The sequence below is a fragment of the Prinia subflava genome, chromosome Z (assembly GCF_021018805.1).
Source record: "Prinia subflava isolate CZ2003 ecotype Zambia chromosome Z, Cam_Psub_1.2, whole genome shotgun sequence".
Taxonomy (NCBI): Eukaryota; Metazoa; Chordata; class Aves; order Passeriformes; family Cisticolidae; genus Prinia; species Prinia subflava.
In genome coordinates, this window is record NC_086283.1 from 72,358,780 (window position 1) to 72,376,304 (window position 17,525).

Here is a 17,525-nt window from a genome sequence, read left to right on the forward strand (position 1 = left end):
CTGGTAAGGTGTGTCACTGTTTAGGATCCTGGCCCAAGCTGCTTTGTGGTGTACTCCATATTGTGTGAAGAGGCTAAGTAATGTTGGTGCTGTTTCTCATTGTGCTTTAGGGAGATATTTTTGGATTATTTATGATCTGAATACTGTAAGTCTAATAAGAACATGGGCAAGAGAGACAAGAACATGGTGTACAGAGTTAATTGTAGTTTATCAGTTCCAAAATGCTGCATGCTTTACATCTCTACAATATTTTTTAATCTGATGAATCTCCACTTTCTCTTTTTGTTTGTTTTTATTTTGGTTTAGGTGAGGTTTTGTTTTGTTTTTCTGTTTGTTTGTTTGTTTCCAATTTGACAGGTATTTGCTTTTACTTCACTTACTGCTTGGAGGTGAGACCTATCTTTACTGAATCAGGCGTTGCCATATTCACTGTCAAGGAAAAGAACATTCAATATCATTACAGGACATATAATTGAGAAAGGCTCTGGCACTAATAAGACTTTGAGATCACTCTGAAAACCAGTCCAAATTCATAAGTGAAATACTAGGGCTTAAAACTAAATAGTCTTTTTCCTGAGTGCTCTACCTGGGTTTCGACAGTGTAGGTGCTCACAAAGGCTGTGACAATAGAGGTTGTTGTTTTCTTTGCTGCCGTTTGTTATCAAAGCATTGCCACTTTGGGATGCAAAGAAGTGGTCGAGGAAAGAGAGAGTAAACAAACTGTGTTGGCATCATACACTTGCTTTGGAATACATCTGAGGAAGGACTCAGTATGTTATTTTACAGTGATATTTCCTTTGTCAGAAAGTGAAGAGGTTCTTTTTTAATTTGTTCAGAGCTTTTTCCTCCTTGTATAAAAGGGATCTATTTTACCATTTTTGTTCAGTTTCCTTCTTTGGCCTTCTTTTTTTCATTTATTCTTTTCCGTTTTTCCCCCCTTGTTTTTCAGCAAAACAAAATTTGTTTCTGTAACATATTGATGAAAGTGTGTTCCACTCCATGGTTTGATGAATATTCAGAATGGGTGCTTTGAGCAAAATGGGCCACTTGGTCTGTGAAGCAAGAGGCTCAAAGTCAAGGATAAACATAAGTTCCCAGGCTGTGGTTGGGAGCGATTGTGATTAATATGCTTAGTCTCGCATGGGGTTCAGGGAGAAGAAAGCTGGCTAGGGGGTAGTAGCCAGGGGAAAGTAGCAGTGGGATTAGCTTCAAAGGAAGCAATCACCAGGGTGCTACATCAGCTCCTTTCAGCAAAACCACAGGGGGGATAAAAAAAGTGGGGGGAATAGAGACCAGGTTATTAAAAATCCTGGAAGGTTGTCAAAATACTGCTGTGTTTCCTAGATTTTTCTTATTTGTTTGTTTTGTCATCCCTCTTCCTGTTTACACCTATGTGACAGAGATGGAAAGCTGAAGGAAGCAGATCAAATCCTTGCTATTAACGGACAAGCCCTTGATCAGACAATTACACATCAACAGGCTATCAGCATTTTGCAGAAAGCAAAAGATAATGTCCAGCTAGTTGTGGCTAGAGGCACTTATCCTCAGCTCATCAGTCCTGTAGTTTCCCGATCTCCATCTGCTGCTAGCACAGTTTCAGCCCACTCCAACCCGGTGAGTATAGCCCAAACATCTGTGTTGAGTTCTCGACGTGCATGTATTTACTGCATATAATCTTTTGAATAATTCTTTGTAACTTGTATGTACATTCCTTCAGTTCCTACAGTTCTTGAGATTTTTCTTCTATTTATATTTATTGTACTTCCCCCTTAGAATGAGTAGAAAATATTCAGGCTTGCTGGGGGAAAGAATCTTCATTTTGGATGTAATCCTTGCTCCCATCTGCCAAATAATCTGTATCCACCAGTGCAAATAGACTATGTTTACCTTACTTGATGAAGCTTTTTTTTGAGATTGCACCAAACAGGATTTTTTTCTTTGCCTTCTGCCTGAGCAAACAGTTTTTTCAGGCATTGTAATCTGATCTGCACCACCAGCTGGATGGGTACTTTTATGTTTGTTTCTCTGTTGTCTTTTAGTATGAGAGCTCCAGTAAAGTTACAAAATGCACTTAAGAACTCCCCAAGAAGCAACTCTGCTACAATTCCCTTTGTATGAGAGCTTTTGGACGTTTAGGTGTAGACAACACAGTTCATAAACATGGTTGTATTAACTATATTTTCTCTTCCTGTTATCTTACTCAGGTAATGGCTTGTCCTGGGATGAAATAGCCTATATTCAGTTTCTGTAGGTTTTGCTGTTCAGTTATATGTGACCCTTCTTTAAGGGAGTCAACTACCAGAGGTATAGAGAGCAATCAGTCTGGGAAAAGGAACTGTTTTATTGTTTTTTAATCATTAGCATAAAATCTTCAGTGAAGGAATGTCAGAATTATTCCTTTTATCTGTGTGCAGGAGTGCAGCTGACCTAACTTTTCCTGCCAGCACATAGGAGAAGCCTGCTCTCCTCCAGTATTGCTGTGACAAACTTCTTTCTCTACGTGATTGCCTCTGTGTTCGCTGAACAGCTTCCCTTGCTTGAAAAAATGTTCCGTACAAACATTCCATAGCTGCTTCTGGTTTTTTTAGCATGCCTTTCCCAATTCTCTTGTTCTCTTTGCTTTCAAATGGAACATAGTAGGAGCCATTCTTTTTCCTTCAGGCTTTGCTTTATGGTACTGATTTTATGTAAGACTGGATTTCCAAACAGATACCACAGGGCTTTCAGTTTGCAATACCTTGATAATTCAAAAAAAAGAAAAAAAAAAAAAAAGGTGATTTCAAGATTATACCTGGTGTATCACCAACTGAGGTTTTAAATTTCAGATGAGCTTACTGTGTGAGTTCTTCAAGAGAAAGAATACCATGAGCTTCCAGCTGTCCCTTAAAGTAGTGCCCTATGTGAGTCAGCTAGGATTTGTGTTTCTTTCAGAGCAGTTTTTCTCCTGTCAGAACACAAAGTCTGCATGAGAATGACTTCATTCTAGTGCTGTTGCCATCAGACAACCCAGAAAACTTTATTACATGGGATAATTCTGCTACTACCTGCCTCACAATATTTGGTTCTGCTTTCAGACTTAAAAATACTGAATTGGGATTTTGCTTTCCCCCGTGCTTTGTTATAAGGGCTGATGTGAACATGCACTTATCCAAAGATTTTAATTGCCAGTCCTGTGTGGCTTTCTAGCAGCAGTATTTACCGACTGCAAAGAGGCATGAAGGTGGGCAGCCCTAGGCTGCTGCCTAAATTCATTCGACAAGGTCTTGAAAGGTCTGACCCCTTACCCAACTCTGGTTTGTACCAGAGAACTTCCATGGGTTATACAATTAATAATTTACTGATTAAATATTATGTAATATCACACCTAATTGCAATTGTTAAAGAGGTGTTATATGTCCACCTTCCTCCAACTTTCATTATTAAAAACATATGCAAGAAATAAGAGAAGTAACTTGCAAATACTTATACATATATTAATAATTTGACTTGATAATCTCAACAATCTTTTTTCACCTGATCAATTCTATAATTCTATGTTTTTAATCATTTGGAAGCTTGTATTTATTCCTTTTAGGTTCACTGGCAACATGTGGAGACCATAGAGTTGGTGAATGATGGCTCAGGTCTGGGATTTGGGATAGTGGGAGGAAAGTCAACTGGAGTGATTGTCAAAACCATCCTTCCAGGAGGGGTGGCTGATCAGGTAAATTCAACCTACCTCTCTGTTACTGTTCAGTAAGGTGTGAAGTTATTCTTTACTTTTATGATCAGACCAAATAGTGGTAGTTTTTATCCAAACAAATGTAAAAAAAGAAACAGTAATTACGAAAATTTTTCCTCTGTAAAGGTGTGTGTAGAACAGGATTTTCTGCATTTGAATGTTCAAGATGGATTAGGCTCTAAATCATGTTTTCAAATCCACGGTGTTATACATGCTTTGTGCATTTAGAGTCTCAATTCTTTCACAAGTGTACTGGTTGTAATCGGGGATGGTGGGGACTCCAAAGATTGATTTTAGGGCCCATTACTCTAACAGGTAAGAGCCTCTGCTTTTCTCTGCTGAGCTTACTTAAGCTTGAGAAGCAGCTTATGTTGTTTCACATGTCTTCTTCAAGACACAGGATCTGCTCTTGCCTGAAGGGCTCATGTGAATTGAATGTGGTTATTTTCTTGGTTTGGAAAGACAGGTGTCTGCCAGGGAAAGCTGGAGGTTCCCTTGAAATTGAGAATATAAACCTGACTCTCCAAATTATTATGATTTTGCAATTCAGAGGCTTTCAGGCAAAGATGGGAATAGGAATAACAGTTCTTTACTAGGAATATTAAAAAATACAAATGTAGTAGTACAAAACAAGTGAACAACAACAACGACAACAAATACTAGAAACACTGACAGTCAGAATACGACCTGACACCTTGTTGGTCAGGGTGTTGGGAGCAGTCCAGAAAAATCCTCCTGGAGTGACAGATGTGATTCTCTTGGAGTAGAGGTGATCCTGTAGAAGGGTCCAGTGGTGAGATGGGTCCAGTCTTCCTCTGGGAATCCAGTGGAAAACAGGCTGCCTTGCTATTCTGACTCTCAGCTTTTATCCAGGTAGAAATGTTTGGCTCCTCCCCCAGGGTGAAGCATCTCCCCATGTGATGATGTAATTTTATCAGTCGTGTGGTGATTAACAGCAGATATCCCTTGGAGGGAGGAGGGGTCATGGGAGAGATAAGAACACTGCCCTACCTGGTTTTAACATCTGGCCCATTAACAGAAGATACCTGCCCCCTTCCTCCTGCAGTCATGAGGAATGGGTTATACAAAAGATACAGAAAACCCCTCCCCAGCTGGTTTCAGCAGATGGGAAATAGAATACACACTTTTGGTTACATACTGCAATCCAAGACAGTTATCACAGCTCATTTGAAGCTTGTTCATTGGACAGGTACCTAGGGCTACATTAACGATGGTCAAAGATTGAATAGGCACAGAGACTGATCAGTCTTCCAACAATAGAAGATAACAGGTCTTGGAGATGCAGGGACAGGATTTACTGCTGCCTTCTTTCCCTTGAACAGATAGATCTTTTTACAAACCTGTCACTGTAACACTTATCACATGGCCTAAATTAATGTGAAGGGGTTTTATTAATTAAAGGTAATTAATTAAAGGTATTAATTAAAGGTAAATCAGTCAGAGAATAAACCAGTGTAAAGCAATTTAGATAGCTGGATCACAGGAAGAGAGAAATTAATTTTATTTTGAAGTCATGGTGAATCTGGTTACTACTACTACTACTAGTATTGATGCAAAGTAGAATATGTGTCTGTATGCTGTTTTTTGGAAGCGTGCTTGAAAATGAAACCCAAAGTTCCACAATCTACATGCAGTTGTTAAAAAGCAATAGGAGTAACAATAGATAAACACTTCTTTTTCTCTGTGCTTGGGTGGAGTATTGAAAAAGGAACTCCTAGATATTTCTGGGGAAATTCCTAGTAAAATTTGTGTGTCATGAGGCAACCTTCTTTTCTTCTTCGTATTATTGGGATATTGATTTAATATCCAGAAGAAGTCATCTGCTTTATATGTCCTAGAAGTGACTAAAGCTATATGCTTTTTTCCCTAGTTGTATGGTACATGAGAGAAATGGCATTGTTTTGTCATTATTTTTCCTTTAGCATGGAAGATTGTGTAGTGGAGATCACATCTTGAAAATTGGTGATACAGACCTAGCTGGAATGAGCAGTGAGCAAGTGGCACAAGTTCTAAGGCAGTGTGGAAATAGAGTGAAACTGGTAATTGCAAGAGGTCCTGTTGAGGAGCCACTTCTACCAGCAGTTCCTCCAGGTACACCAGTACCCACCCCTACACCGGAGAAGCAGGTAAAAAACAGAGAACATATGTAACCCATTGAAAACTTCCTTTGTTTTCAACTGCTGTTTGAATGTCTTTTGTGTTTGTATCCTCAAAAGCTAGGATTTTCTTTCCTAGTAACGCTATTCTCATCTGAGAGTCTGAGGGAATTTAAATGTAATGAGTCCAAGGAATTGTATTCTTGAAGACTTTTGGGATTAAGGTTTAGGACTTCTATAAATATAATCTGATTAACAACTTGTTCTGGGCTGGTTGAAATGGTATGTTATTACATTGGGACAACTGAAGCAATGCAGTCTTTTCTTCAGGACAGAACTAGTTGACTCTTTAGCATTTCTCTGTCTGCCTGCTCTTTATCTTTCCATATAATTTTGTTTGGTCATCAGAACTTTTCTCCCTGTGCCAACCAGCACACAGATGCTAATCTTTTCCTACATCACCTGTCATTGCTCATTTGCTAGAGGTTTTCTTAGAAAAGTAAGCCAGCTGCTACCCTTATTCCCCTGCTGATGATTGTACTTTGTGTTGTTACTCCTCTACAACTGTCAGACACTTAAAAACTGCTGTAAATATTATCGTGACTTTTCATCTCAAAACCTCTACAAAACAGGTAATTTGATTGTTTGGAACAAAGTCTGGTTTCATGGGAGTCAGAAACAGCTGTGTTTTGCCACATGTGGCTATGACTAGATACATTTCAATGTGGATATGTGAAGTAAATTAATGAGAGAAGAAAAAGGTTGATTTTGAGCCTAGTCCTAGATAGAAGTTTATGCTTTACATTTTTCTGTTGTTTTTCTAGACATTTTGTTCAGTTGCAATGCAGATTTGAGACAAGCCATATCAAAACAGAATAAGTCTTTGCAATTTATGCATGATTGTGTGCTGGCTTGAAACCAGTGGGAGATGCCAAGTCAGAACTACAGTTTAATAGGAAAATAAAATAAAATGCAGTCGTACAAAAACACTGACAGAGTCAGATTACAACCTGACACTCTGTCAGTCAGGGTGTTGGTAGCAGTCCAATTAAATGGTGGCTGCAGTCCTCAAAGACAGACAGATGTGTTTCTGTTGAAGCAGTGATCCTGTAGAAGGGTGTGATTTTCCTCTGAAGGTCCAATGGTGGTGTAGATGGGACTGGTCTTCCTCTGGGAATCCAGTGGAAAAAGGCTGCCTGTGGGGTTCAGATCTCAGATTATATCCAGGTAGGAATGTTTGGCTCCTCCCCCTAGGTGGAGCATCTCATAATGGGATGATGCAATTGTATCAGTCATGTGGTGATTAACAGAAGAAAGATATCCCCCTGGAGGGAGGATGGGTTGTGGAAGAGATAGAGAAACAAAGCCCCACCTGGTTTTAACTGATGGTAATAGAATACATAGTTCTGGTTATATCATGCATTGCAGCCTGAGACAAAATGTTATGTAATTATTTATGATGGTGATACCAGCATTTTGTCTCTGTCTGTTGCAGTGATATCTGTGAAAACCTAACATGTATTCATCCCTTGTTTTGTGGCTATAAGGGAAAGAAAGTTAATCTTAACGTGGAGGCTTCTGAGCCTGGAAGATGAGAGACAAACTGGTATTTTGTGTCTTTACAGCGCTCAGAGATGTAAAACCTTTCTGCATTTTAGATAAAGGGATTGATACTTAGCCCTAGCATTACTTGTCTGAAATGCATCTCTCAAAATAAAAGCTGAATTTGATAATTTAATCTGTGCATATTAGTGCAGTATTTGCCTCTCTGAGGTTATGTGATGCAATGTTAAAAGATATATCTGCAGCTCATACCCAATTTCTAGTACTGACAAAATAGCTCAAATCAGCAAAGGGGTAAAATTTGAGTTTTTTGCCACCTTCCATACTTTCCAATACCTCTTTCCTAGTACTTCTCTCCTGGCGGGAGGCAGGCTATTTTTAAACTGCTCCTGCCTACACAAAGTCACATTGTTGGAGGGAGCACTCTGTTAAAAGTCATGCAAAACTCATTGATTTGGGTCTGAAGTGAAGATGATGATTCAAACAGCTTGATTTTTTAGTTTCTTTCTATCAGATATGGTGTGGGTGGAGTCTTCATGATGCTCTTAAAAGTATTATTGAGAGCAGAATGGCTTTGCAAAATAGGCACTTCTTGTCATGTTACCTGCTGATGTCTATCCTGTTAAAATTCGTAAAGGAAATCGATCTTTTTTTCGTGACATTACCTCTGGCCAAAATAATCCTGTATTTTCAGTCATGAAAATTTTCATGATGTTTAATCATGAGGGATGATTAATGCATTAGAAATTTATTTTTCTTGTGCTTAATTTTGTTTCTGGTGGAGTTGCTTGGATAAAGAGCTCAAGTGAATTATCTTTTGGCAAGTAGAATCATAGCTTTCTTTAAGTCTTTTTTGGTACATATGTACCTAGTCAAACTGGGTTTAGTTAGTATCTGCCTGGTTGCTATATTGGCACTTAAAAAAAAAGCCACTATTTGGCATGAAGGAGGGAAAGAATAAAAATATAAACCCCTTTAAATACAAACCCCCTATTGTTAAAATAGGATTTTAGTACATATTCCACTTGCATTAACAAGTAATCAAATAGCTCCAAAATCCATTGTTATTGAAACTCAGAGTTATAGCAGGTATTAATGAAGATTGTAATTATTTAGCTAGCTGGAAGTATAATTGCTATGTGCTAAAACAAAATTTTTAAGCCTTTCAAAAGCAAGAAATGTAATTGCCTGACTAGTGATAGCATTTAGCATATTTTAAACTTGCAAGTTTTAAAAATGAACAGAAATTTGGACAAATAGCAAACAAAATACAATTTGGCTTTTTTCCCCTTTTTTAAAAAAACACAGCAGTCTAAAGCTTGTTCTGCAGAGGTAGCAGAAAGGCAGCAAGCTTCATATTCATATACATATACATACATATGTAACTTACTGTACAAGAAATTAATTGTTCAGTTTGTACAAATCACCAGTCATTTTAGGCATTAAATAAGGATTTGGTAGGTTTATGGTAATATTCCAGAACAGTGGGGTGAGGAGGACATGACCTGCCCTGCATTGCTTTACCATGAGAAATGTTAGCTATTTCTTGCTTCTCTGATGAACAGCAAATAAAAACAGAAGCAAATGTCATACTTCCTTTTTTTTTGTGTTTGTATCTAATTTTACATGTTACTGACATTCAAGAATGTGATGAATCTTTAGAGAAGAAAAGCTTCCTTTCTAACCCCCCTTTTCTTTTTAGTACGATGCTTCTGCTGATAGCTGTGAAGATGGGGAGAAATTCAATGTTGAACTCACTAAAAACAACCAGGGTTTAGGAATAACTATTGCTGGTTACATTGGAGACAAGACATCAGGTAATTGTTGATTCCTGCACTTTATTATGCAGTCTACTGCATAATAATACTATGGTCTATGTGCCTCAAGAACTTAATTTTGGTATAGCTTCTCTTAAAAGAAACCTTAGTCATCTAAAATCTATTTGAAATTTGTAAAGGAAAATTAATTATCTTTTGGCAAGTAGAATCATAGCTTTCTTGAAGTCTTTTTTTGTACATATGTACCTAGTCAAACTGGGTTTAGTTAGTATCTGCCTGGTTGCTATATTGGCACTTAAAAAAAAGTTCCCTTTCTAAAAAGGATATGCAGAATAAAAGCAATCCATATTAGTATAAAATCCCATCTCAGTATTTTTAATCAGTTTTTATCTTCACTTTTGGCTAAACTTTTGCTTATGTGTTTTTGAAAAACAATGGTAAAATAGGCTGAGCCATTTTTGTTTAGAAGTAGCCTTCTTACAAGGCACCACAGAAGCATTCTGAGTAGTTCTAAGAGATCATTATTTTTTAAACAATGCTGCTAGCCCATCACAAATTCTTTACTGACTTCTAGATGTAATAAATGTTTCTTCATCTGTGGGCTGTGGCAGACAATAAGTAAGTTTATTTTAAAAAATAAATGCAAAATGTTCATGATTGGTTGCTTCTTTTTACTTTGTAATTTCCACTAAAATTTCACAAAAATAATCTAGAACTCTGTTAAGCCTCCTTGGAGGATGTTTGTCAAATTCAGTTATTGCTAGGAAGGGATATCTGTTGAATGTGTCATAAAGCTTCTCAAAGAGATGTTGGTTTTACTTGTACCCACATGTATATTGTTTGAAAAATGTATGGATACATACCTTCCATATTTTTGGCAGTTTATAGCTCTAATTTTTTGAATTAGAAAAAACTGGAATTCCACAGGACCAGATAGTCACAGTTTGTGCAAGTCCACTTGTTAACAGCTTCCAGTTGAATCTTCAAAAGATAAATTAAGATGTAGAACATGTATAGATCTGAGCGCATATTTTAACTGAGTAATGTTTGGGTATCACTAGTCTTCAGTTTGAAATTACTGTTCTGCATGTAACTATGTTAGAGAATATTCTTGTCTCAGGAACTAGTTAGGTAACTCAATTTGGTGATGTAACAGTTACAGAACAATTTTGCTGTCAGAGAAGCAGCAATAAAACTACTGGACAACAAATAGCATGGCTGATTTTTTTTTTGTGAATGACAAATAGCTTGTCATGTTCTCTTACAGCTGTTATAGGATATAAGAATGCTTGGAAGTTAGGAGGAACAGCCATGTAATTATGCACAAAACTTGGGCAAACAACTTCTTAAAAAACACCAACTCCAGCCCCACTCACCCCCTGCCCAGAAAAAAAAAAAAACAAACCAAAAAGAGAGACTTATCAATGAGGTCTTGGATATATATGTAATATTATTTTTCGTAAGCTGAATTGAGTCATTAACCCTCCTTCCTTATAACTTTTGTCATATTCAGCATCAGTAAAAAGTTAGCTTGAGGTCTGCAAAGGCTGTGATAGCTTTTAAAATGCATTTAAAAATTGATTATCTTCACATTAAGCATATTCATTTACCAGAGTGAGAACATCTGTTGAGAGAAAGTAGATGCTGTTAAGATTTCTAGTGGCAGTGTTACAAGTCTGAGACCACCAGAATGATTTCATGCCACTTAATGCTGTTATTTTTCCTGATTTTATATAAGCTGTGCAAAGTGTGCATGTAGGAACTCTGTATATTTTCACTTTATTGAGCTACTGAATTTGTTTGAAGTGCAAGTGTGTTTTTCCTGAAATGTTTTCTTTTAGTAAAATGTCCTTCTGTAGGTGTATTACTTTCCTTATGATTCAAAAGTAGTAACTAGTTATTAACTGTTTCTATTTTGATGGAGGGTTTTTTGTTTAATTTTGTTGTTTTGTTGAGATTTTTAAAACTTTGTGACCTTTTTATGAAATAGTAATAACTGCAGTTAAAAACTGGTTCAAACGTAAGTTGTAATCATGTTTGCTTATAATTTTCTCAATTGGCAATCCAAACATGCATTTTCTTAAGCTTTTATTAAGTACGTAGAAAATTAAGAAATTACTGGATTAATGTACTCAAGCTGAATTTTCTTTCCAAATCTGGCAAAAATCAGAGATATATTTTCTGTCTATATTGTTTTCAACATTTAGATTAAAGTAAGGTAGAATATTTCTTGTTTTGCATCAAGAATTGTGAATTTGGCATTGTAAGGTTTTGAATGAAATCTGATCCAATGCAAACAGACATTAATCTGGCTCATTCTTTAAGACGATTATAATATATATGTTTTTCTTAAATCTTTGCTTTCTTTATGATTCTTTTACTATCTTACTTAGAGATTGTGATTTGTTTGTTTGTTTGTTTCCCTGCTTTGACTGGTGCCTTTAGTTGCATTATTTAAATTGTTTCTTAATAAATTAGTTAACAGTTTTCCCTGTTTTTTCATCCCAGAACCTTCTGGTATCTTTGTGAAAAGCATTACAAAAGGCAGTGCTGTTGAACATGATGGCAGAATCCATGTGGGAGATCAAATTATAGTTGTAAGTAAATGAAGGAAAAAGTGAGATCACTTGTTTACAAGACTCTGCTTCTTTATATTGCAAAGAAATGCTCGTGTGGTACTTGTTTAAAATATATAGGATCAATGTTGCAGTTCTGTGTCCTTCATTGACAGAGTATCTGATCACATGCTTTCTGATTATGCTACCAGCACGTAACTTGTATTTCTTAAAAAAAAATCTGTATTGTATGTGAGAATATATCATTATATATCCATATTGGTAGGAGATTAGTAAGTATGAAATTTCAAAGTTTGACTCAAATTGGGAACCTGTTTTCAAAATTATTTTTAAAAGTGTGTCAATAAAGTTTTAGGTGTTCAGAGAAGACAGAACATATTTTCATCCATAAACTGTTGGTTCTGTGGCAGAAATCAAGTCCTGAATGCAGGGAGTACATTTTTGTGTCTCTCTGTCCTTGCATTTGTATGATGATAGCACTAAGAGCAGGTTATGGTTTCTCTCCAGAAGTGCCTTCATGTTTGTTTGTGGAAGTATATATCTTTTTTGTAATGATTTACGTCTTGAGTACAAATGGCTAAAATAGACTATTCCAAATTTTTTTTTCTACTGCAGATGCAGAAGGAGAAAATTATTTGAGTGATCTCAGACACAGAAGAATAATACACATTTTTTAAATATGGTTTGTTTAAGTGTGGAGGAAAAATTAAATACTCCCATCTGATATTTAGTTATTTTAGATTTAGAAGAATTCCAGAGAAGGACACCAAATGACTAAGAATCCAGGGGATTCATTCTTCATTTAGGAGGACTTAAAATAGTGAAGTATTTGTGTTGTGTAGATAGGCAGAAACAAATGCAGGAGTCAAAGAGCATGGTATTATAAGAAGTATTTGAGAAATATAAGGCATTTTGGGGTAGATGCGGAAATAACAGGATATTACGGAGTTTGGAGGGAGAAGAATAAAATGTGGTGGGTGCTAGGGATAGTGGGATAGAATTGAGAAATGCCAAAGTTTTGAATTCCACAAAAAAACCCAAATTAAGGAGATAATCAAACAGTTCCAAACAGAGAAGACCGAAATTTTATTCTTTAAACTATTAAAATGGTGAACCAGTGATAACATCTGGTTGGCTGCTGACAGTGTTCTGTTTGGAAATTGGACTTCACTGTGTTTATTAGTAGACTTCTCTGTATCTAAGTTTACTTGACCTCAGAATGACTGCAGTCTGTAGGTCTTTCTACAACATTGGATTGTTGTGTCTCTCCGTACTCTTCTCTCTCCAGAACTCCTAGCCATGGCTGTGTTGGTTTACTCACCCAGTATTTTCTCCTCAGAGGTAGGGATGGCTGAAATGGTTGAGCAGACAGGCTGTACAGTGTGCTGTTCACAGCACGTGCCCTATCCTCTCGCACCTTGCAGAGCAGATCTCCTGGCCGCACCGTGCTGGGCACTCCTCCCCTCTTTGCTGGGATGCTGGCTGTCACCTAGCTCTGAGGTACTCCAGTGGGAGTGCGTAGCATGACATAAACTTGTACAGGTTTTGTTCTTGTCCCTCCACATCCTTTTAGCTTATGCTGACAGATTCTGAGAACCCACTGCATTGTTTTTTGCCCTGAACTTTTTCTCCCTGGGTGAACTGAAAAGCTGCTTAATCCTGCAGGTGGATGGAACAAATCTTCAGGGTTTTACTAACCAGCAGGCAGTTGATGTTTTGCGGCACACAGGACAAACGGTTCAGCTCACTTTGATCAGAAGAGGTCTTAAGCAGGAAAATCGTATTCCACCCCAGGAGGACTTCAGTGCTCCTGTTGAAAAGGATTTACTATTCCAAACAATGGATAGTGGTACAGCCAAAGGTAATTAAAACTGGCTTTGCTGTAAAGTTGGCTTGAAACGTTTTTCTTCTCAATTGCAAACTGGAAATAAAATGGGCTAGGTTTATTCTGGGTAGCTATTACAGATGGCAGAGCTGCTGTACATGAGGGTAGAATTTTGTCTACTATGATTTGATTAATCTTTTTGACTCAGTGGTATTATTTGCCACATTTTCAAAGTGAGCATTGAAAGTTCTTTTCTGCATTGCACTTCTGGCTGAATTGCTTCAAGACTTTGATCCTGCGAATCTTTGAATGGTAAGAAGGCAGCAAATGTTTTATTCATGCTCAAGAGTGCGAGCTGCATTCAAAAGCAATCAGAGAAAGACCCTTCTTGATAAGCCTAATCAATCTCATCTCCTTTTAGTCTTGCTTGTTACAAACTACAGGTATGAGAGGAGTAGCCTGTATTTAGGGGCTGGTAGGATATTGATAATGCATGTGTAAAATGCTCAGAAGCCAAAGACCAGTAGTAATTTTGCTGTCGATGACAGTGCAGCTTTATCTTACATACTCTGCACATCATGTTTAAGTGAATGTGCCACATCTTAAAAGTCAATGTGTTTGAATGCTAGATATCTGCACAGGGGCTGGAACTGCAAGACAGCTGCTTCTGTTATAGTCTGATGTCAGTGGAAATATGTCACAAGTAATCAACAAAGGCCTAATCCCCATCTCGTACAAGATTTTCAAAGAGTCAATAGCATGTTACCTGTGTGTCATCTTCTCACTCATACCTTTAACAAGAAGTATAGACCAAGTGTTCAGAATGCTGTTTCTCTAGCCAACAGATGTTCAAGACATCTGACAGGCAGCAACATACATAGCGGTAGGAGAGATTTTCTGTGTATGAAAAGTGTGCAGGTTTCCAAGGCTGAAGCATTTCTGTTTTCAATATCAGCTTTCTGAATTGTACAAAGAAAAAAAAAAAAAAAAAAAAAAAAAAAAAAAAAAAAAAAAAGGAAAAACGGTATTCTGAAGTCCAGTGAAGGAGAGCGTTGGTGCCCAAGAGAGTTGGTGCCCCAGTTGATGAGTATTATGACATATAACATAGCTAACTAATTGAAAATATTTCTTCTTTTTTTCAGATAACAGTGAAATAGAACAGGGATCCCCATCACTGCCATGCAGTGCCAGTGTGGTAAATATTGGAGATGACATGAAACAACAGGAAACAGGTTCTCAAGGTTTAATATTTTATTCTGTGAAAATGCACTTCTGTGTGCTTACAGGAAGATCAGGTGTTTTATGTCTTTACATCTTCTGCAAGCTCTGTAGCTGAGGTAGAACTAGAAAGTCAAAGTAATCATACATTTAATCATGTACTCTTATTCATAAGTGTTGTAGGAACAGGACTACTGTATGTGTCTGAAAATAATTGTATGCTGAAGATGTCACATGAAGCAGTCTGCTTTGTCTGCTTGCTCAACCCTCTCCTAGTCTAGTTTTGCGTATCTACTCTTTTTAGTCTAGTCTAGAAAAAAAAAAATCCATCCCATTCCCCATTATCTTTCCAGTTGTCTGCAGCTGCCCAGATACAGTTCCAGGAGTTCTACATCTTCTGATAAATTTCGTTTTCACAAATTCTTGAGCTTATGTTAGTTTCATTTAGTATTCTCTGATAATGTCTGAAATTCAGTCAATTCTGGTGCACTGATATTCTCCAAATTTTCCCATACTCTGTCAAAATTCCTATTTTACACTGGGTATTTTTCCTGCTTGCTCTCCTACAATACTCTTCAGCATTTTAGAAGTCCTATGTGATGTTATGCTTTTCAGATTCAGACATAACTTGATGTATCAACTTATGTGTAACATTTTTGTGCTTCCAGAGTGAAAGGGGGAAGTGAAAAATTATGCAATATGTATTTTTCATAACTCATGCTTTCTGTTTTTCTTGGAGACCTGAAGGAATTTCTTTTTAATGTCTTTCCTTCAGATACTGCTGTATCTTGGCTTTGGGGAAAGTATTGTCCTATTTGAATGCCATGCAACATCTGACTTAACACTTAGTAATGTCTCTGAGCAATGACTAGACTTAAAATACTGTCCGAGCCTCTTAGTCATTTTCTGTTCTTACTGAAATCAGTGGGATTTGAGAACTTTGTAATGAAGTTTCTTGTCTTTGTCTGTGATGAGAATTCAGATCTGAAGTTTGATACTTACTGTAGACACAGCCCAGACCATGGACCTTGAATATATAGGATCCTGTTAAACCTTCTGTATCTAAATACTACTTTTTTTTTGGCTTCTCCCTTAGAGCCTAGACAATGTGAATGATGGGAAAATGAGCAGGAAAAAAGCATTTCTCCATTTTGCAAACCTGCAAATGAACTTCCAATCAAATTAAGATTTGCCACAATTTGCTACCTAGCCTGCCACTCTATCACTCTACTTCTCCCCCTTCTTTCCTTTCCAAGTTCCTTGTTATTCTTTATCTATTAAAATTTATGTCATTGTATGTGTGCATATATTTGCGAGCCTAGAGAAAGAAAAAAAGCTAAAAGCTTGGACTTGCATTCTGTTACTGACCTCTAGGGCTTACAGAGTTTCAGAAAAGTCTTTCACAGTTGTGCTCATCATTTTAAAAATAATTTTAAAAGTCTCCAGATTGTGCTTTTTGGACATTCTCTGTAAAGTACAGAGTCTGTCCAAAAGGATCAGTGTGCAGTTCACATTTTTAAGTATTTTAGCCATCCCCTTGAATCAGTCTGATCAGCCCACATGTAGTCTGATTTAACGTAGGGCTTGAATGCAACCTTTTCATTTCCTTTCTGCCTCTTATCTTGAAAAATTGCAAAAAATTGACTGAACTGTGAGGCTAGTATGTATCCTTTTCTTTGCCAGCCACGTACACCAAACTATTTGAACTTCATGTCTTTCAAAATGCACATGTTTTGTATTTTGAAAGACATGAAGTTGAAATGTCTTAATTTCAACTGTTGAAATCTTAATACTGCTTTGAGGGTTTTTGCTCTGGTAAACCCAAGCTTGGTGAGACTAAACATGCCAAGTTTTTAGTCATGTTTTGGAGAATTCTGACATCATGGGAATGATTGTGTCATTGTGCATGTTCCATATACTTCATTAGTTATAGGAGTTGACCAGGCTTTTAACTCTTTTCACAATAATCTTAAATATGAATTTTAGATTTCGAGTTACCTAGTACAGAAGAAGCAGCTGCAAAGAAAAAATGGCAGAGGATTATGGGTTCCAATTATGAAATAGTGGTAGGTAAATTTTGTTTAATGTTGTTAAGTGTCCATCTATTTCATCTGTGCATTTATTATGGTGACAACATATGAATAGAAATTTGTTTGTATTGTATTTGTTCCTTCATGTATGAAAATTACACATATGCTCCTTAGTATGTTGAGGTTATTTTAATTTTAGACTTTGAATGTAGATATGTATTTTTCTGTGTTTTATCAAATGCATAACACACTTGTAAGATACTCTGCCCATGAATGTCATTTCACTGATTTTCTAACTTCGTGAGGATAGATGTGTATTAGAGAAAAAATAAAATTTAATATGAACTTTAAAGCTCCCTTCATTAGCTAGAGCTTGAAACTTCATTCTCATTCTGCATACTGAGTAAATGATTTTACGTAATGATTTAAATAATGCATAAAATGTATACAGTAGATACAGGAAAAAAGTAGTGTCTCAGTTTAGGAGATACTGCAAAACTGCATGTCCTAGATGTAGTGTCTGCAGAAGTATGTGTTATTAGATACATGGTTGTCATAAGCAGTTCCTGCTTGTGTATGGCAAAGCGGCATGTGATCAGTTTTTACCTGACTGTCCCATTACACATGATAGTACTGGTTTCTCACTTCTGGAATTTTGACCTCATTGCATGTAAATTGAGATGGAAATTAACAGATC

At 36.8% G+C, this 17,525-nt stretch overlaps 1 protein-coding gene across 16 annotated transcripts in view; it reads left to right on the forward strand.

The window, feature by feature from the left end:
* The window catches only part of MPDZ (multiple PDZ domain crumbs cell polarity complex component), a 95,650-nt gene that overhangs the window by 18,773 nt on the left and 59,352 nt on the right, over window positions 1–17,525 (forward strand). For 15 of the 16 annotated variants that reach the window (XM_063423831.1, XM_063423832.1, XM_063423836.1 and 12 more), the window contains 8 exons: window positions 1,401–1,614; window positions 3,575–3,703; window positions 5,665–5,868; window positions 9,104–9,218; window positions 11,688–11,776; window positions 13,421–13,616; window positions 14,723–14,821; window positions 16,785–16,864. In XM_063423831.1, the coding sequence (XP_063279901.1) occupies window positions 1,401–1,614; window positions 3,575–3,703; window positions 5,665–5,868; window positions 9,104–9,218; window positions 11,688–11,776; window positions 13,421–13,616; window positions 14,723–14,821; window positions 16,785–16,864 (1,126 nt within the window). The remainder of the gene's footprint in view (window positions 1–1,400; window positions 1,615–3,574; window positions 3,704–5,664; window positions 5,869–9,103; window positions 9,219–11,687; window positions 11,777–13,420; window positions 13,617–14,722; window positions 14,822–16,784; window positions 16,865–17,525) is intronic. The other variant, XM_063423843.1, reaches the window with a different exon arrangement.